The following is a 21481-nucleotide window of genomic DNA, read 5'->3' as shown; positions in this document are numbered from 1 at the left end:
TGTTGTTTCCTATTTCAAAATAATTATAGCCTATTTGTGGGTATGAGGGACTGTAGCAGTGTGGTCTGATTTGCATTTTGTAATGACTAATGTCATTCGTTTTCACAAGGACATTTTTTATCATTGGCATATCTTCTCTGGAGAAACTTTTGAAGTCCTTTGTCCATTTTTAAAGTGGGTTGATTGCCTTTTTGTAGTTGAGTAAGTGTTCATTATATGTGCTGAACACTACACCTTTATCAGATCTGTGATTGGCAAATATTTCCTCCCAATACGTAGGTTGCCTTCTTACATTCTGAATAGGATCAAGTGAACAAGATGATTCACTTTGATGAAGTCCAGCTTTTGCATATTTGTCCAGTCCTCCTGCTGGAAGGACAGTGTATGTGGTGGGGTGAACCCCAGAAACGGGGTCCCACATCCAGTGATGCCAGAACGCCTGGAGAACCAACGGCCAGAGTCGTCTAGAGTGAAGGACGCAGGACTGTGTTCAAGCCCATGAATTTTTCCTCATCCCATGTCACTACAGTAAAATCAGAGCCCATGGCAGAGGTGGTTCTGGTGGCCATTGCAGAAGCAGCTGTCAAGACCCTGTTTCTCCTGCTCTGTCTCGTCATCCTCATGTGAGCACTGCCCCAGGGGCAGGGGAGAGGTAGGGAGGGCGGGGGCATGTGGCTGAGTCCCAGGTGGGTGCAGGAGGGACTGAACAGGCTGAGGTTGGGGCAGGAAGGAGGATTCCACTAAGTGTCCATGGGGGGATGTCCCTGCTCAGCTCAAGGTAATCTGTGTGACCAGACCTGCTCTCTCTTACCTCAGTCCCCCCTCCAAACCCTTAACCGACAACATGGGTGGGTCAGTTCACCCTGCACCCCCATGATTAGACTGAAAGACCCTGGTCTCTTCTCTCAGAGTGAGGTTCCTCAGGAAGGAGACAGCCAGGCCTGCAGGGGGCCTGGAAGAGGCAAAGCCCACCCCCAGTTAATCCCTCAGGTGAGTGACGTGGGCAGCTCACCACCCAACATCCCACCAACACCTGCTCCGGGATGGCCCCAGCATTGCTCCACTCAGCATGGCCAGAATTGAGCTGCCACATTCCTCCCAAAGCCACTTCTCTACGGGGTCTCCCTCACCTGGTTGACAGGGCTCTCCTCTCTAAGGCCAGAACTGGGGTGTGGCTCTCCACTGTGACCTCCCTCCCTCCTGCCTGACCCAGTACATCACTCAGTTTTGCCATCCTTCCTCCTAGGCTCATCCTGATGCCAGTCTCCTCCCCATCCTGACCTTACTTGCACCTGTGGCCTCCTTTCTTCCCCAGACTTCTAACCCACCTGCCTCCAGCCTCCCTCTCTCTCCTCAGCACACTGAGTCTTGGGAGACCATTAACGTCCACCTTCTCCACAGCATGAAGAGCTATGGATCTTCTCCAGGGCCAAGACCAAGGCTGGGTTTGAAGGCCTGGCATGGTCTGCTCTCCACCGGACCCTCCACCGGGATCTCTGCCTCTCCCTGCATCTTGCAACATCTCCACAACCAGCTGGGCCAAGGTTTTGCATGTGCTCTTTCTTCTCCTGAAGTGCCCTTTCCTCCCCAACCCTGCATCTCCAAGTCCTAATCGTCTTCAGGCTCAGTCTTAAAAGCCAACTAGCCCTGTGTGGGTGTGTGACTCACATGATTTTGAATCAAGTAGTATTCAGTTAAGAATAGACTCCTTCAGCAAGTACTACTGAACTCCTACTATGTGCCACCTTGTTTTGGTTTCAGGTGCATTAGTGAACACAACAAAATCTCTGTCATCAAGAACTGTCATTCTGGAGACAAGAAATCAAAAGAAATAAATAAGAAATAATATTAGAGCACTTTGGGTAGAATATGTGTTTGCAGGAAAGTCATGCAGACTGAGCGCACATGGCATATTGGGGACCATGTTCTGGAACTAAGAGCTGAGGAGGTGACATTTGAGCAAAGACTGGAAGTCAGGTGACAGAGCAGGTTCTGTATTTGCCGGAGAGAAAATTATCCCAAGAAATGGACAATGGGGAAAGGTGAGTGAAGTCGCTCTGAGACAGGAGGAGAGCTGGTGTGGAAACAAGAGGATGGGGTTGAGAACACAGGAGTGCAAGGTGGGGATGCTGGGACGATGGTGCTGATCTGTTGGGGATGCAGGTTCTGTGGGACTAGGGGTGCTGATCCCATGGGATGCAGACCCTGAGGGTGTGGAGACCTTGACAAATAGGAAACCTCATGGGGGTAGAGACCCAGGGGTAGGAGTGCAGATCCCACAGATGTGCAGACATCCTCCTGGTGCAAATCATGCGAGCTTTGCAGAAAATGCAAGAATCTGGAAGCCTTTGAGGAGAGCAGAGATATGATTGAACTTTCCTTTCAATAGAATCCCCATGGCTGTTTTGCTCAGGAGCAGCCAGAGTAGGTCCATGACCACAAGACAGAGATTCGGAGGGCACTGCTGGCTGACACAGGTGGGACATGATACTGGCTCCAACCACGGAGAGTGGGGGCTTTATTTTTGGATATATAGTGATGATAAAACAAACAGGATTTGGGGGGCACTTGGGTGGCTCAGTGGTTAAAACCTCTGCCTTTGACTCAGGTCATGATCTCAGGGTCCTGGGATCAAGGTCCACATCAGGCTCTCTGCTCAGCAGGGAGCCTGCTCCCCTCCCCTGCCCCCTGCCTGCCTCTCTGCCTACTTGTGATCTCTCTCTGTCAAATAAATAAATAAAAATCTTAAAAAACAAAGCAACAACAAAACAAAACACCACCCCCCCAGGATTTGTAAATGATGCGGGGGAGGTAGGGGTAAAGAGAGGAACAATTATGATGACCAGTGTCTTCTCTGAGCATCTGGCAGGATGAAGTCAAGGACTTTAGAGATGTTCATTCTGAGAATCTCGGGGAGGGAGCAGGCTATGACTGTCTGGAATCCCCAGCAGGGTCCAGGCACACATGTCTTATGGGATGGAGCAACTCAATGCCTAGACATTTACGCAAGAGAAATAAAAACATGTTCCCACAGAAACATGCAAGTGAATATGGACATCCCATTATTCATAGTCATCCCAAACCTAGAAGCAACCTCAGTGGTCTCCTCAGGGTTGTGTATGGAACATGAGGGCACACAGAAACAGTGACATACCAGCATCAAGTACAGGAACAAATTATGGGCATACACACCCAGCAACATGCGGAACCCTCTAATGCAGCATGCCAAGTGAATGAAGCCAGACTTTGAAGGCCACTTTTGGTATGATTCTGTTTCTATGACATTCAGTAAACAACAGAACTTCAGGGATGAGAAGAGCAGTTCTATTTTCAACATTTTGAGGAACCTCCATGCTGTTTTCCAGAGTGGCTGGAGAAGAGACCAGCATTTCTGCAAAGATTAAGGTTGGAGGGAGGATCTTTCCACCAAGGGACAGGAGGAAAGAATGTTTTGGGGAATGGCACTCTGCAGTGTCTTCACCATGGTTTTGGCTACATAATTCCATACATCCATCAAACTTCACAGAATTGAAGGAGGTAACAAGTGAATATCACTATGCCTAAATTAGAATAAATTAATAACTTAAGAGTGCATTGAGAAAACGCTACCTTTCTGCTAAAATTACTAAAATTTAAAAGGCTGTCAACATCAAGTGTTAAGAAGAGTGTTGAGCCACTGGAATTCTGGAACATGGTGGATAGGATTGGTAAAGGTTCAATCTGTTTTGGAGAGTAGTTTAGCAATTTATCTTAGTGTGGAGCATGCAGTTACTCTTGGACCCAACAATTACATTTTGGCGAGGGGTCTTCTTTCTTCTTTAGCGTTTTGTATGTCTGTTTTTTAAGCTAAGCATGGTTGACATGATCTTATGTGAGTTTCACAATTATGCTACTTGTATATACTCAAGAGAATGAAAATATGTCCACAAGAAGTTTCACTTTCACATAGCCAAAACTTGAAAATCTCAACTGTGTATCAAATGGTGAATAAATAAGAGGTTATAGTACACTCATATCATGGCACAATACTTAGTAATCATGTGTTATGAACTACAAACACAACTTGGGTCCATTTCAAAAGCAGTATGCTAACTGAGAGAATACAGAACACGCAAATGCGTACATTTCTAGGAAATTCTCAAATAGGTCAAATTAATTCACCATGACAGAGACTATATCCGTGTTTACCTGGGGCTGAGGTTCCAGGAATCCCATGTGGAATGGTATTTTTGTTCTAATTCTCCATTGTGGAGTCCTAGAGATGCACACTTTAGGAGGGTACATTTTATCTTGTAAAAAGTACAAGGTACATTGAGGAAACACCATGAGAACTCACAGAACCTTGCAGTCCATGAGAATGGTATACCTCTGTTAACTGTAAAGCAATCAGTTTGGGTTTTCTGTTGTGTGCCACAACTGTACATTTTGATAACCTAGAATAAGGTGTGATTTCACTTATTGGAGACTCAATTCCTCATTTATCAGATGAGGTGCAAAATAGCTCCATGTGAGTAATGTTTAAAGAATATACTTTAGATAATACTGCGTTTGCAACATTTTACAACTGTATGATGCAAATGAACTATATATCATGTTATATTGTGTAGATAGACATCAATGATATGCCCGATGCATACTCCACAGAGATAGAAAATAACATAGGTAGCACCTGTGATTTTTTTTAAAAATTTTACTTATTTATTTGACACACAGAGATCACAAGTAGGCAGAGAAGCAGGCAGAGGGAGAGAAGGGGGAGGAAGCAGGCTCCCTGTTGAGCAGAGAGCCCGATGTGGGGCTCTATCCCAGGATCCTGAGATCATGACCTGAGCTGAAGGCAGAGGCTCAACCCACTGAGCCACCCAGGAGCCCCAGCACCTGTGATTTTAATTGCAGTTGTATATTTGTTCCACTTATGTTTTCTGCTGTAATATGTGCTTTGAGCCACATTTCACCTTGAGAAGCTGATTTTTTACATCACAGGAGATGATGAGGAACTAAAAAACCTGCTTCAGTCCACGCACCACTGTATAGACAGCATTCATAGAAAAGATTTTTCCCATGACTCATGAACACTGTTCTCCCTTCTCATTTACATGAAGATCCCACATAGTTCTCATTTTGGAATGCCATTGAAACTTCATGAATCAGCATAGTAGAAGGGAAAGAAAAAAGGACCCAATCCTGTATATTTAGAAAATATCCAGTGGATCAGCAGACATATTTATTGATTTGTTTGTTTGTTTATTTATATTATGTGATGTTAGTCACCATACAGGACATCATTAGTTTTTGAGGTAGTGTTCCACGGTTCATTAGCAGACACATTTAAAAAAAGACCAACTGTGAACCTCACAGGGACAAAGAGAAAGTCCAGTGTGTCTACGGAGGAAGTGGCTCCCTGGGTAGGGACTGCATCACAGGATGGACCAGGCCAGGTCCAGCAGTCTCGTCTCCGGTTCCCCCAACACAGATGTTCACTAAGCTCATGGAGAATGAATGAATGAATGTATGAATGGCTGCTGCCTTCTCTTCACCCAGAATCTCTTCTCTTCTGCCCCAATGGCTCACACAGACCTATAGAATCCTCCACCTTGCAGGACAGAACACCCAAGGATCAAGATGAGACTGTGACCCTCCAGGTCTAGCCAGGAATTGACTAGCTCCCTGGTGTACACGGTGCTGCTCAGACAAGCCCCTCAGGTGGAAGAGACCTTAGGAGACTCACTGTGTCCCAGGCTTCATGTGGCCTCAGAGGTCCTGGCCAGGTTCTGGTGCCAGAAGAAAGTGTTGAGATGAGAGGCAGGACATGGGTCTGCTCCTGCTCTCTCCTCCCCGTGTGGGTCTCCCTTGTGTCCAGCCAAGGGTGTGGCCGGCTCTGGGTAGAGAGCAGAGAGAGCTCTGAGCTGTAGTTACTCTTCTGTGAACCACGAGGCCCTGTGCACCTCCCCAGCTTCCCGTGGGTCCCCCTCAGCCTCCCTCCCGCTGTCTTCCTCTTCTCCCTCACCCACAGGAGGCCCGCATACCCTCCATCTCAAAGATGCTGCTGCCGCTGCTGCTGCTTCTACCCCTGCTCTGGACAGGTAAAGTGGGCCGAGGGGAGGGGGCCAGGTGGGTGGCGGCTGCTGCTGACCCTCAGTTCTCCACAGGGTCCCTGGCTCAGTACTCAAGATACCAGCTGCAGGTGCAGGAATCCCTGACGGTGCAGGAGGGCCTGTGTATCTCCGTGCTCTGCCGCTTCTACCCCATGCACTACTCGCCCCAGTCTTCCCCTATTCATGGCTACTGGTTCCGTAAAGGGCCTAGTGCACACAATGGTGTTCCAGTGGCCACAAACAACCCAGATCGTAAAGTGCAGGAGGAGACCCAGGGCCGATTCTGCCTCCTTGGGGACCCCCGGGCCTACAATTGCTCCCTGGACATCAGAGATGCACAGAGAAGGGACTCGGGGACATACTTCTTCAGGGTGGAGAGAGGGTCTTCTATGAGCCACAGTTACACACAGAACCAGCTCTCTGTGCAAGTGACAGGTAAGGAGGAGACCTCAGGAGAGGCTGCAGAGGAAGGATGGGGGTCGTGGGTCAGAGCTGGGATGGGACACCCCCTTCCTGGGAGGGGTTAGAGGTAACAATGTCAAGGTTCAGAAGCAGGAGTTGGACCAAAGCCTGAGGCTTCTCTCAGGGTCTCACTCGGACCCTCCTCCTGATTCCCATGTCTCCCCTTCTCCTCACAGCTCTGAACCACACACCTGACATCCTCATCCCGGGGACCCTGGAGTCTGGACACCCCAGGAACCTGACCTGCTCTGTGCCCTGGGCCTGTGAGAGGAGCACGCCGCCCATCTTCTCCTGGACGTCAGCTGCCCTCACCTCCCTGGGTCCCAGGACTCACCTCTCTTCGGTGCTCACCCTCATCCCACGACCCCAGGACCACGGTACCAACCTCACCTGCCAAGTGTACTTTCCTGCAGCTGGTGTGATGGTGGAAAGGACCATCCAGCTCAATGTCACCTGTGAGTGTGGAGCAAGAATGCCTGATTCCCTGAAGGGGTGAGGGGCAGGAAGATCAGTTTGGGGAGTCTCAGAGTTTTACTGGGAGGTCTGTCTGAGTGTGAGACCTAGAAGGACTCAAGCCCTGTCCCTCCTGTGTTTCTGTGGTTTCTGGGGATGAGGAGAAGATACCTACATGTATCTCACATGCCCCTGCCTCACTGAAGAGGGAAATCCCCTCTTCCCATTGCAGGTGCCACACAGAACCCAACAACTGGTGTCTGCCTGGGACACAGCCCAGGTAGGAAGGAGCCTCCCATCCATGAGGCATTGACTGTCCAGGGTCTCTGTCTGGTTAAGTCAGAGTGGGACTTGAGACTCAACAGGTGGGGGGGTGAGTGGGGGGCTGTAGTTAGACATGAGAAACCCCCTCAGCACTCTCTTTCATACCCTCTCACTCTGGTCTTGCTAGGTGACCTGCAGTTTTCTCCCCACCACCCTGAATATGGTCTTTATCTTCCTCTGGTCTTTGAAGGACTGAAGCATTTTCAGTAAGCTTTATTTTTATTTTTTTTATTATTTTTTTTAAAAGATTTTATTTATTTATTTGACAGAGAGAAAACACAAGTAGATGGAGAGGCAGGCAGAGAGAGAGAGAGGGAAGCAGGCTCTCCGCTGAGCAGAGAGCCTGATGTGGGACTCGATCCCAGGACTCTGAGATCATGACCTGAGCCAAAGGCAACGGCTCAACCCACTGAGCCACCCAGGCGCCCCCCCCTTTTTTTTTTTTTTTAAAGATTTTATTTATTTATTTGACAGAGAGAAATCACAAGTATCAGTAAGCTTTATTTTTAGAAGGGAAGTTTTAGGTTCTTGGAGAAATTGAGCTGAAGGTAGAGAGTTTTTCCCCAAAGCCAATGCATAGCGTCTTCACTGTCAACTCCCACCAGAGGGTACTTTTGTTACAATAAAACCTACATGAGCATGCCTTTATCACTAACAATCCATAGTTGACATCAGGGTTCATTCCTGGTGTTGTACCTTCTATGGATTGGATAATTTATAATGACATCTAGTCACTATAATATCCATCTAGTGTCATGCAGAATAGTTTTACTGCCTGACTGTCATTCCTCAGCCCTCTGAGCCCCGCCTTATCCCCACTGGTATGGTAATGACATCTGGCCCTCACCAGGACAGTGAGCCTCATTAGGACTCTTTTGGTGCCCACCAAATGGCTGATAGGTGATGCCCAGAGACACATCCCTCACTCTGGGTGTCGGGCTCCCAGGAGGCACAGCCAGGAAGGACGAGGAGACCCGAAGGTCTGAGAACTCCTCTGCCTCCCCCTGCTTCTGGAAGCACGGAAGACCACCTTTGACCCTGAGTGATAGGGCCAGTGGAGACACCCTCCCTGGAAGGAAGGAGGGACTTTCTCCATCCCATGGAGCTCTGTGCATACGTCTATCTCCCTCTCTCTGGAGTGCCCATGCTCAAGACTGGAGTTCACCCCAGGTGTCTCTGTCTACAGGGAAACTGGGGATCTGGTCAGGAGTGATTCTAGGTGCCGTTTCGGGAGCTGGTATCACCATGCTGCTTGCTCTCTGCCTCTGCCTTATCTTCTTTGGGTGAGCTGGGTGGGTATGGGGGAGGGGGGAGAAGTGGGACTTGCAGGGGTTGTGAGGTCCTGGAACAAAGGCAAAGAGTGCCAGGTACGAGTGTGTTCCCAGCTCGGTCCCAGCAGTCTAGGAACATGGGGACCTTGTTACAAAGCCTTGATATGAAGGCTCCTAGGCTTGCCCTAGCCTCCACCTGCCTCAGAAGAGGGACCCCATGTCAGAGACACTGGTGTCTCCATCAGAGTGAAGAGCTGCAGGAAGACAGCATCCCGGAGAGCAGTGGGCATGGATGGCAGCCCCCCGGTTGTAGAGCCAGCTCCCCTGGTGAGTGACGTGGACATCCTAGCATGCAGACTCTATTCCCCATCTCCCGGGGTGGCCCACAGCCATGCTCCATTTAGCGTGCCCAGAAATGAGCTCATCACCTTCCTGCTTGTTTGAAAATGTAGGTTTTATCCTTCAGGCATCTGAGGCCAACAGATCAGGAGCTGACTGCCACTGAAAAGGCACTCTGTTACCCACAGTTCTCAGGAAGAGAGGCACACCCCTCCACACAGGACCACATGGGGCAGGGCTAGGGTGGGTCAGGAGGCAGAGGGGGCAAAGGGAGTCAGGGGTAGGGCCTTTATTGTGGTTTGCAAAGGAAAGGCATGGTGAGACAGGGTAAGCAGATTCAGGATTGGTTAGTTTGAATCATTTCAGCAGGTTATGAGTTGTTTGGTGCCTGGCCGGGGGTGATTAGGCTAAGGAAGAGGGGCCCAGAGTGTCAGCTTTGGACGGATTGGTTTGCACATGAAAGGCAGGCTTGCCAGCAGTCCTTCTCCATCTCTAGAGACTGGCTGGTTCTGGCAAGGACAGTTCTCCCAAGGTCAGCAAGGTCCCAGATGCTAAAGCCTCAGAAACACGTCGTGAATGCACTCCTAAACATGTTCTTCCTGCTGGCTGTCTGCCTCCCTGATGGCACTTGTGTCCCTGACACCCCGCCAGAGACCCAACCCTGTGCTGCCCCAGCCTTGCTCTCCCTGCACCAAGAATGCAGCAGAGCACATCCATGCTCTTCTCATTACAGAGTAATGCAACCATTCCCTTCGGGCTGGGCTCCCCTCTTAGTCCTTACCCTGCTGCAGCCCTCCCACCTTTCCTCTGTGAAGATCCTTGTCCCACAGGCCCAGGTCTGAAAAGCACAGCTCCTCCACAACAGGTCTGGCATTTGGGGCAGGAAACCCAGTCACCAGAGTCACCGTCAATGCTTCAACCCCTGACACTGGCCTGCTCACTCTCTTCAAGCGGAGTGAGCTCTATGCATCTCAGAATCATTGCTGGGCCGTGCGCTCCTTCTCATGTGTCTGTGTCATCCTGCCCTGGTTCTGCTCATCTCCGAGCTCTGACGGACATTTATTTATTTAAAACTCTGACTAAGGGGGAGCCTGGTGGCTCAGTCAGTTATACATCAGACTCTTGATCTTGGCTCAGGCCTTGATCTCAGGGTCATGAGTTCAAGCCCCATGCTGGGCTCCATGCTGGGTGTGGAGCCTCCTTTAAAAAGTAATCAATCAATCAGTCAATGAATCTCTGATTAAGGTGGATACCACTGAAGCTTCTGAACACATGATCTGCAGTAACCATACACGCATTCATTCCTTTCGCATATATCTTCCACTTGCCGATTGTTCTGGTGCTTGGGTAATATCTATATTTTTATAAATGTATATGTTACAAATGGAAAATGTCCCTGCGGCCAAGGACTTATATTTACTGGGTGGGTGGGGTGATGAAAACAGTGAACAGATGAGCAAAAAAATATGCAAGCAATTGATAGGACATGATGCTTTGGAGGGGAGTTTGATGGCAGAATGAGGGATGGCAGAATGAGGGAATCTTTGAGAAAACACCCACCACAGCCAAAGTGAAGGAGTGTAGTGTGAGCCCCGAGACCATCACCAAGGCTCTATCTAAGCAAGGTTTGGATGGTTCTGAGGTTGGAGCATGCCTGATGTGTGGGAGAAACTGCAAGTTGGACAGTGTGTGTTAAGGAGAGCTGTGTGGGGGTGGGCAGAGGGCAATGGTGGGTAGGAGGAAATGAAGATGGAGAGGCATGGAGGCTGCAATGCTCCACAATTTCCTATGTATTTTGAGAAGGGTGACTATATAAAGGAAAACCACAGAGAACTATTTCCAACACTTACTGTCACTAAATGTGTGTGGGTTTTCCCCACACCAAATAATGCTCTTTGACACCAGCTGGGTGTCCTACAATTCAATTCAATTCTGACACTATCTATCTGGAGCCAGGTTGGATCCCACAGCTCACGGGCTCAGCCCCACAAGGCTGCCCCACCTCCTTTCAGATGCCAGTCCCAAGCCCAGGCTGTCACCTGTGCTTCTGACCGACTGTAAATCAGCAATTCCCACAAGCCCCTTCCTCAGTTTTAATTAGTCACAGCCGTCCATAGAACCCAGGAGTGTAGTTTACTTACTGGGTGCCGGTCTATTATAAAAGGATGTGATGAAGGCTAGAGATCAACACCCAGATGGAAGAGATGCATGGAGCTTCCATCCCCTTTGCAGGTGTGTCCACCCTCCTAGCCCCTCCATGTGTTCACCAACCCAGAAGCTCCCCAACCTTCACCCCCTACCCTGTACTATGGGGATTTTTATGGAGGCTTCCTCACATAGACATGATAGATCATTACCTCCATTTTCAGCTTTTCTCCCCTTCCTGGAAGATGAGGACATGGGGCTGAAACTTCCAAGCTTCTAACCACAGCTTGGCCTTTCTGTGACCAGCCCCCATCCAGGAGCCCACCCAGATTTATGTCATTCAGACAAAAGATGCCGCTGTCATCCAAGAAATTCCAAAGGATTTAGGAGCTCTGTTTCTGAACATTAGAACAGAAGATGCTCCTAGCACTCTTCTCACTTAGTAAATTATAATGGTTTTAGGAAATCTGTGCAGGAATCTATATTTATATTTATATTTATATTTATATTTATATTTATATTTATATCTATCTATATTTCTGTTATTTCACAGACATGAACTGATGCTATTTTTTTTTTAATTTAAATAAGCTCCATGCCTAATGTGGGGCTTGAACTCACAACCCCGGGATCAAGAGTTGTGTGTTCTATCAACTGAGTCAGCTGGGTTCCCCAAACTGATGTTCATTTTAATGGAATCACTCTGGCTGCTTTGCTGAGAGTGCCTATAGCAGGCTAGGGCAGAAAAGAGGAGACCAGATAAGGAAGACACTCCAATAATCCAGGTGAGAGGGAAAGCAGACTGCGTCAGTTTGCTAGGGTTCCCATAACAAGATACTATAGATGGAGTGGATTAAACTACAGAAACATTTTCAGAAGCAGTTGTGAAGGCTGGAGGTCTGAGATGAAGGTACCTGCAGGGTGTCTTCTTCTAAAACTCTCCCCTTGGCTTGCAGATGGTCTGCTTCCTCTCTATATCCTCACCTGACCTCTTCTCTGTGTACACACATCTCCACTGTCTGTTCTTCTTATAAGGACATGAGTCATTTTGAGTCCTACCCTAATGTCCTTGTTAAAACTTAATTACCTCTTTAAAGACCTCATCTCCAAATAGTCACATGAGGTGTTAGAGCTTCAACTTACAAATTCAATATATGGACACAGTTCAGTCCATAAGATGGACTTAGTTGTGTGTAACAATGATGAATCAGGATTTGCTAATGGATTGAGAGAGTGTATGTGGGATATGAGCAAAGATAGTTCACTGCCTCTACTTAATGGGTGTGATAGATGCCAGTGATAACTCTACAGATGTCATAGATGTTATGGATGTCCATACACGTTCATAAATCCCAAAGAGGACTCCAGTGTGATTACCCTGAGTAGTATAAGTAAGTGCGAGAGACAGAGATACAGGGTGGAGATTACAAGAAAACCATTGAGAAAAAAGAAATGACCAGGAGAGTGTAGGGTTGGGTCTTGATAGCCAAAGGGAGATGAAGCTTCAGAGAGAAGAGAATGCTTATTTGTTTCAAATGCTAGTAAGTCCAGCAAGATAGGTTCTCAGAAATGAACCTTAAATTTAGCAAATGGTGTGTGTCACAGCTGTTTCTTGTCAAAAGCAAATCTGGATTCCTGGGAGAGGAATTTTACTTGACTGGTTTGAGTTCAAGAGAAAATGGGAAGATGGAAAGTGGAAATACTTTTGAAAAATATTACCATAAATCTAGAGAGAAACTAGTCTGTAGCAGAAAATGGTCATACTTTAAAATCCCCTGGAACTTTCTGTGTGATAGGAGCATCTTTTTTTTTTTTAAAGATTTTATTTATTTATTTGATAGAGATTACAAGTAGGCCAAGAAGCAGGCAGAGAGAGAGAGGAGGAAGCAGACTCCCTGCTGAGCAGAGAGCCCGATGCGGGGTTCCATCCCAGAACCCTGGGATCATGACCTGAGACGAAGGCAGAGGCTTTAACCCACTGAGCCCACCCAGCCGCCCTGATAGGAGCGTCTTTTGTACTAACAAGGTGACTCTGGGTGGGCTCCTGTTTGGACTGGTCACCAGAAAGACCACCCCATGGTTAGAGGCTTGTAATTTTCATCCCTGCCCCTCCCCCATTCTCCAAAGAGGGGAGAGAGGCTGGAAATGGAATTAGTGATTGATCATGTCTACATGATGAAGTCTCCATACAAATCCCAAAGTATGGGGTTCAAGGAACTCCCAAGTTGGTGAACACATGGAGATGACGGGAATGTATTTGGAGAGGGTGTGGAAGCCTCCACTCTCTCCCCACACCTCACCCTGGGCATGTTTTCATTTGGTTGTTCATCTGTGTTGTGTCTTTTATCACGTTCTTTTATAATAAGCTGGTAAACAGTAAGTAAACTGCTTTCCTGAGTTCTGTGAGCCACTCTAGAAAATTAATGGAACCTGAGGTGGGGCTCATGACAATTGCTAATTTATAACCAGTTGGTCAGAGCTGTCAGGTGACAAACACAGGTGACAACCTGGACCTCTAAGCAGGTGAAGTGGGGGTGGGGCTCCTTGTAAATCTGAGCCTTTAATCTCTGGATTTGGTGTTATCTCTGGGTAGAGAGCATCAGAATTGAGTTGAACTGTAGGCCACCCAGCTAGTGTTGGAGAATTGTTTTTTGTGGTGAAAACCCCACACATCTGGTGTCAGAGGTGTTGTGAATGTGGTAGCAGTGTGAGAATGAAGAAGACATACCCAGAAGAAAAGTGAGCTTTTCGTAAACACCCTCCCATGTATCCTGTGCCGGAGAGACTGGGGTTGAGTTCATGATCACAGATGTGTAACCTCTCTGAGAACTGGTTTCTCTTTCTGTAAAATAATAGTCTTTTCCACACAGGTCTGAGTGACTGTTTAGTAAAATTTGAAAACAACCAATAGTGTTAGATTTGTCATATAAAAAATGTTCGATAAAAGATTGGAACAAAGAACAATGTCCAGTCAGAATCAAATTCACTTCATGGACCCTCTCTGCCTTCTCCTCACCCTACCTCAGACCCCCACCCCCACCTTCCTCTGACCCCTTCTTTGTTCTCTAAACAGGATTACCAGCGGGAGTCCAAGTCAGACCTCCCTGCTGACCCCACAATCTCTGCAGGAGTGCCCCCCACCTCAGAAATGGAGCAAGACCTGCATTATGCCTCCATTAGCTTTCACAGAATGGAGAAGGGCACCTATGCAGAATACTCAGAGATCAGGACCCAATGAGGAACCATCTGGTGCATCAGTCTTGGGAGAGAGCATCCATACCCTCCAGGAAGGGGAACCAAAGGCTGATTCTTGGAGAGTTAACAACCCCATAGGCAATGGGTTTACAAACTCCTGAATGTGAGTTTCCTGCTATAAAACTAAGGCTTTACAACCAGAGAGGCCTGGGGTGGAATCCATGCTCTCATTTATCAACAGTATGACGTCAGGCAAACCATTTTACCGCTTCATGACTTGATTTCCTGCTTTGCAAAATGGGTATAAGAAGTCCCACCTCACAGGGCTGCCACAAGGAGTAAATAAAAGTGCATATAGAAAAAACCCAGCAGGACGCCTGGGTGGCTCAGTGGGTTGGGCCCTTGCCTTCTGCTCAGGTCATGATCTCAGGGTCCTGGGATTGAGTCCCGCATCGGGCTCTCTGCTTAGCAGGGAGCCTGCTTCCTCCTCTCTCTCTCTCTGCCTGCCTCTCTGCCTACTTGTGACCTCTCTCTGTCAAATAAATAAATAAATAAAATCTTTAAAAAGAAAAGAAAAGACCCAGCAGAGGCCCTGATGCACTGTGAGAGTTTGGTGCACACTAGTTCCTTCCCCCTTGAACAGAAAGGTGTTGGTGGCATCTCACCTAGGCTGGGTGTATTCTGTTGGGACACCAGCAATGTGTCAGTCTCACTTTCAAAACCCTCCCATGTTGTAATCATTTTGTAATGTATACATATATCAAATCATTACATTGTATAATTTAACCCACACAATGTTATGTGTCAACTATATCTCAATAAAGCTGGAAAAAATAAACTATAGATCCAGATGTATTATTTAATGATAAATATTATTGAATATTTATCAGAAAAACAAAATCCTCCCCATGGGTCCCTTTCCTGACTTTGCCTCCAGCATCACCCCTCTCCCTTCCTGAATCTTCCCTTTCCATCCTGCCTGCCTCCTACTAGTCTTGTTAGAAGCAAAATCACATATTAACATTTAGAGAATTTCCTAAAACTCAGGGCTGACCACAGTCAAAATACCTCTCCATCGGGGCACCTGGGTGGCTCAGTGGGTTAAGCCTCTGCCTTCGGCTCAGGTCATGATCCCAGAATCCTGGGATCGAGCCCTACATCGGGCTCTCTGCCCAGAAGGAAGCCTGCTTCCCCCTCTCTCTCTGCCTGCCTCTCTGCCTACTTGTGATCTCTCTCTCTCTCTGTCAAAAAAAAAAAAATACCTCTCCATCTCCTCAGCCCCAAAGACTAATTTACAAGCTTCTAATTTGACATTCTAGGTCAAGGGTCAGAATTTTTTTTTTTTTTTTTTTTTTTTTTTAGAGAGCCAGATAGCAAGTATTTTAGGGTTTGTAAGGACCCTAGTAACTATTCAACTCTGTGTTTGTAGTGCAAATGTAGCCATAGCCATTCCACAAATGAACTAATGTGGCTGTGTTCCAACAAAATTTTATTTGCAAAAGCAGACAACCCACGGTTGTCTAACCTCTATTCCAGGCTGTTTTCAACTTTACCCAGTCTACTTCTGCATCTCCATATCCTGACCCATCAGTCCCTCATGCCATTCTCTAAGTGCTCTCCTGCTTGTGAATTCCTCACCATCTTTGTGCATCCACATCCTTTTTCCAGGAAGACCCATCACCAGATCTTCATCTGTCTGGCACCCTCTTATCCTTCAAAATAAACTTGAAAATAGATGTGAGGTTTGAGATGGTTGGTGGAGGCATGCAGGAAGTTTTAATCTTCCTCCTCAAAAGCCCAATATTTTATTTAAAAATCAACTTAAATAAAAACAGCCCTACCTCCACCAGTAGCACCAAAAGCATGACAGGGATAAAGTATAAGGCCATAAAGTCATAAAATGACTCCTAAAAACAAATGGGAGATGCTGGTGTGGTGTAAAAAAATGTTTGGGACCTAACTCTCCCTTCCCTACATCCAAGAGGGACAGCTGTCAGACTTCTGTTTATGATAATGTCATGCTGGGTAACATGAGCCAACCATCTGTTGAAAACATAAAAAGTTGATTGTTAGATGGACCATGAGAGACTGTGGGCTCTGAGAAACAAACTGAGGATTTTGGAGGGGAGGGGATTGGGGGTTAGGTCAGCCTATAGTGGGTATTAAGGAGGGCATGTATTGCTTGGAGCATTGGGTGTGGTGCATAAACAATGAATCTTGGAACACCGAAAAAATAAAATAAAATTTAAAAAATAAAAAATAAAAAAATAATAAACTTTAAAAAATAAGTAAATAAATAAAACTCTTTTTTAAAGGAAAAAAATTTGATGGTTAGACTTTGAATCGAAACAAGTTGTCATCAACACATTGTTCCCTGCTCCTCCCTCTACTTGCAACTAGAAACCCTGTAAATGGTGCAAGAAACAAAGGAGAACTCTGGAATGCAGTAAGAAGAAAGTGAGTTGGTTTAGGCCCCTAGAGCTAGAGTACTAACACAGAAGGAGAGCATCTCAGTCCTCCCATCCAACAGAGGAAAGACACTCAGACCCATCATTTCCCAAATCCTGAGAGACAGAAGACAGCTAGGTAGGGCCATTTTTCTCCTGGTTGGAAGGGAGCCCTTTTAACAATCAGGCAGGCCCAGTGCCCCCAGCAAGGGGGATCAATTGCAGCCAGAAATGCATGTCCAAGAAACACCTTCTCCATCAAACTTGAGATATCTTCTCCTGCCCAGAGGCACTGGAGCGGGAGAACGGGATCCAGGCATACTGTCTAATATCCCTGACCCTGATCTTAAATTTTCTCTTTTGTCAAATGTGAAGACTAGCCTCCTCACTTTCAGAAGTGTGTGTGTGTGTGTGTGTGTGTGTGTGTGTGTGTGTGTGATGAAGTAAGCTATTTAAAGGAGGAGTACAGGGGCGCCTGGAAGGCTCAGTGGGTTAAAGCCTCTGCCTCCCTTTCAGGTCATGGTCCCAGGGTCCTGGGATTAAGCCCTGCATCAGGCTCTCTGTTGAGAAGGGAGCCTTCTTCCCCCTCTCTCTCTGCCTGCCTCTCTGCATACTTGTGATCTCTGTTCTTCAAAAAAATAAATAAAATCTTTAAAAAAAAAAGAAAGGAGCAGTACAAGAGGCCAGTAAGCCGAGGACCTTAGCAAGAAGGCTCACACAGAAGGGACAGGCAGTCCCTTCATCCACAGGAGGAACAATGCCTGAGAATGAATAGGAAGAGTGGCAGGTGAAGAGAGAGGAGGCCAGCATTGCCCACTCCTGATTGTTTCTCTGGCTCCATCCATCCCCACCCTTTTCCCCTTCTGGCCCCAAATCCAGTCACAAGCATATGGGTCCTCCCTGCTGCTGAGCTGGGAGGTACCTGAGCTCAAAGCATGACCCTGTTTCAGCACCACGGACAGCACCAATCCCCTCTCGGGACCACCACCCCCCCTGAGACTCTCCAGGGGTCAATGTCTCCTGGAGAGTCAGTGGATGGAGAGCCCCCAGAATGCCAACAATTTATCAGCCCCCAGTGCAGAGTGAGAGGAGCCTACAAAAGGGTCTGGTGATATCCTAAGTCAGTGATGCTGGTCAGGGGTGTCTGGGACCTCATAGGATGTGCTTCCCTCCTCAGACTTGGGCTCTTTGTTCCCTGAAGGTGTTAACCAAGGATTGGGTGTTGTCCTGAGGTGAGGTTTAGGCATAGGTGGCCCCAGTAATTAGATGGAATAACAAGGCCAGTCTTGGGACATTGTTGGCAAGAAAGTAGTGATCACTCAAAGAGGGGGTCCTTATGGCATTTAGAGCTTTTGTAAGACCTTGGGAGAAATAACGTTTCCATTCCGCTTTGTAACTGTCTTCCTACCAAGCCTGAATAACTTCAAGATTTTTTTTCTTTCTGCATTTGAATTGATTTTCACTTTTTCAGTCTGGGATGGGTTTTTCCTCTTTCCATGTTTTCTCACATTTCTGTCTAGACCCTTCCTGTCCCCTGATAGGTGGTCTCAACCACTCCAAGGGTCCCACCTCTGCCCCGGTGATTCTTGCAGTTACTAGCCCATGCTGTCCTTAGCCCCAGAGCTGGTAAGTGGAAGGAAGACTGGGTCCTGTTAATAGGACTGGAAACAGGAACTTCATGGCCATCCAACATCCCTCCATTTCTGTTCCTCCTTTTCTGGTCCTTCCCCGCTCAGGATCGCCTGCATGGGGGCTGACTTCCACCAGCCCCCTCCCCTATGGTCCCTCCAGGATCTACTACACCAAGTGATCAGATTCCTCCCAGGGAACCCTTTATCTGAGTTCCCCCAGCACAAAAACAGGGTTCACCATTGATCACCCCCAGAGCCAATATTCTGCAGGACGCTGACTTCATTTGTCTTTTCCCTGATGAGGTTGAAAACCTCTAGAAAAGGAAGGATGAGAAAAACTTGAGCTGCTTTGGGGTACCTGGGTGGCTTAGTTAGTTAAGCAACTGCCCTTGGCTCAGGTCATGATCCTGGAATCCCCAAATCAAGTCCCACATCAGGCTTCCTGCTCAGCAGGGAGTCTGCTTTTCCCTCAGACCTCTCCCCTCTCATGCTCTCTTTCTCTCAAATAAATAATTTTTTGAGCTGCTTTGTCTCTTAGGGTAAGGGAAAGTCTTGGATACGGGAGCTCAAAGGGAGGGGCCAGGCATGAGAGCACTGTGCCCATTGTCTCCCAAATTCTCTCCCCATCCCTAACCCACCTCCACACAGTAGGAAAGCACTTTGCTGATTTCCCCCAGCCCCTACACAGAAAAATAGATAAACAAATTTTTGTTTACCTGTCACTTCTGGTCTTCCAAACTATTTCTTCTGGTTGTAAGTAAGTAGATGCAAGGAGAGAAAAGTCACCTATATGTAACTTTTTTTTTTTAACCAGAATTAAAACAGTACTTTATGCAAGATTCTGCTATTTGTGTGTTTACCTTTATGTAAATACTGCCACTTGACATGTATTTATCACCTACTCTGAAATTTGTCATTATTGTGTACAAAGCAAGTCTGCACTGTTTGTAAGAAATGCACATTCTTGCCTCCAAGGACTCACTTTCTATCTTGGAAACATAAATACACAGTAAAGGAAATTCATCTTCTCCCCCTCTCTCTGCCCATCCCCAATCTGTTTTCCATAGAGAAGCCAGAGGGAATTCTAAAAACCCAAGAGTCATTTTCAGCTTCTAACCCTCCAGTAGTTCCCAGTTGTTCAAGCAGAAATAGCAAAATCCTTTAACATGAACTCAAGCTGTAACATGAACCATCTTATTTGGCTAAGGGGGCAGGGACCAGGTCCTAATGCCTAGAACACACCACAAGACAAAAAGTCAACACATGCACAGAGGTGCAAATGAATTTGTTTGTTTATTCTGTTAAAGGAAGATTTTTTTTCTGAATATCATGACCCTTATAGATATAAAATAAACATGTGTTAAAGATTTTTCATTGTGGCAAAAACACATACCATCAGATCTATCCTCTTAAATTTTTAAGTGTACACCAGTGTTAACTGTAAGTACTGTGTTGTACAAAGGATCTCTAGAACTTTTTCAACTTGCAGGACTGAAACTTCATATCCACTGAGTAGCAACTCCCCATTTTATTTATTTAACTCATTACAAACAAGGGAAAGAGACAGAAATTAAAGATGCCCAAATTTATGTGGAATAAGGGAATATTGAAATGAATTTGTGGATGCATGTAAAAGTGGCTTGGTAGGGGGATTTAGGTCCCCTCCCCAAGGAGACAGAATGTATGTGTATGTCTTTGGACAAGAATTATTTGCATTGCTAATTATCTATAAATTATAGCATTTAAATTGGTTCAAAGGTAATAAAATGCTAAACTCAGATAATCCCAGATGGGTATGTTCTGAAGAATATATACTTTTTCACTGTGGACAACCAGAAATCTTATTTTTATTATCCTAAATATCCTTATAATTATTTTTTTAAATAAAGATTTCATTATTAAGTAATATGTGCACCCAACATGACACTCAAACACCCACTCCAAGATCAAGAGTCACATGCTGCAGCGACCAAGCCAGCCAGGCATCCCAATATCCTTACAACTCTTCTTTTTAAAAAGATTTTATTTATTTATTTATTTGACAAAGAGTGAGAGAGCACAAACAGGGGGAGCAACAGGCAGAGGGAGAGGGAGAAACAGAGTCCCTGCTGAGCAGGGAGCCCGATGTGGGTCTCGATCCCAGGACCCTGGGATCATGACCTGAGCTGAAGGCAGCTGCTTAACCAACTGAGCCACCCAGGCACCCCTATCCTTACAATTCTTAAAGTACATATTCATTGATCACCTAGTGTATGCCAAGCATTTTTCTAGCCAGGGTGGATTCAGCAGGAGAGACAAAGAATAATTGAGCAGATTATATTTTAGGCTGATTTGTGATAAGGAGTTTGAAGAAAAATGAAAGAAAAAGATACAGAGAGAATATGAAATGGATTATAGTTTTCAGTATGTTGTCCACGGATGTTGTCATTGGGAAAATGACATTTGAGTGTGCACACATATGCACACGCACATGCCACAGGCACTTTAAGCAGACATGCACAAGTAACTCAGATATGCACACACAGAGGACACAGACACACGTAAACTTCAAACAGACACACAGACACACACACAGAGACAGACACACCTCCAAATACACACTGAGAAATCACACACACACACATATACATAGACATACCTCAGGCATGCACACAACAGACCAAAAACCCAGAACACACACACATATGTACACAGACCAAAGAAAAACACACATACCACAGACACACAGAGAGACTGCAGACACGAACACACATGCACCTACACGGACACACAGGCCACAGACACACAAACACAACAGACACACTCATATATAACTTCCACCACAGCCACACAAGGTGAGGTGTTAGCCATTGGCTCCTCACACTGGGAGCTTTGCCCTGGGAAGACTGGGTCCCTGGTTCTCTGGCCAAACAGACGAATAGACTAAGGTTAGTCTTACTTCAGCTCCCAGGACCCACCACTCAACAGATGGGAGATAGGTGCTCAGGGTGCAGGAGGACGGGCTCAGCCAGCAGAGGGGCCAGCTTGAGCAGAGGCCCATGGAGGCTATCCTGACCTGGGGAGAGAAGGGGAGGTATGTTCATCTAAGTAAGAGCAAGGCAGAGATTAGAGCACAGAAG

General features: G+C 46.6%; 1 protein-coding gene across 1 annotated transcript in view; it reads left to right on the top strand.

Moving 5' to 3' along the window:
* The first annotated feature begins 962 nt into the window (after nt 1-962).
* Nucleotides 963-21481, top strand: part of LOC309853311 (sialic acid-binding Ig-like lectin 5) — a 31078-nt gene continuing 10559 nt past the window's right edge. Inside the window, exons 1-9 of the mRNA XM_082711144.1 lie at nt 963-990; nt 1402-2042; nt 2390-2477; nt 6014-6083; nt 6150-6530; nt 6734-7012; nt 7243-7290; nt 8521-8617; nt 14163-14433. Of these exons, the coding sequence (XP_082567270.1) occupies nt 2026-2042; nt 2390-2477; nt 6014-6083; nt 6150-6530; nt 6734-7012; nt 7243-7290; nt 8521-8617; nt 14163-14433 (1251 nt within the window). The 5' untranslated portion in view covers nt 963-990; nt 1402-2025. The remainder of the gene's footprint in view (nt 991-1401; nt 2043-2389; nt 2478-6013; nt 6084-6149; nt 6531-6733; nt 7013-7242; nt 7291-8520; nt 8618-14162; nt 14434-21481) is intronic.

The sequence above is a fragment of the Mustela nivalis genome (assembly GCF_964662115.1).
Source record: "Mustela nivalis genome assembly, chromosome: 18".
Lineage (NCBI taxonomy): Eukaryota > Metazoa > Chordata > Mammalia > Carnivora > Mustelidae > Mustela > Mustela nivalis.
Note: the sequence above shows the minus strand (reverse complement) of the source record. Positions and strands in the feature narration are given on the sequence as shown.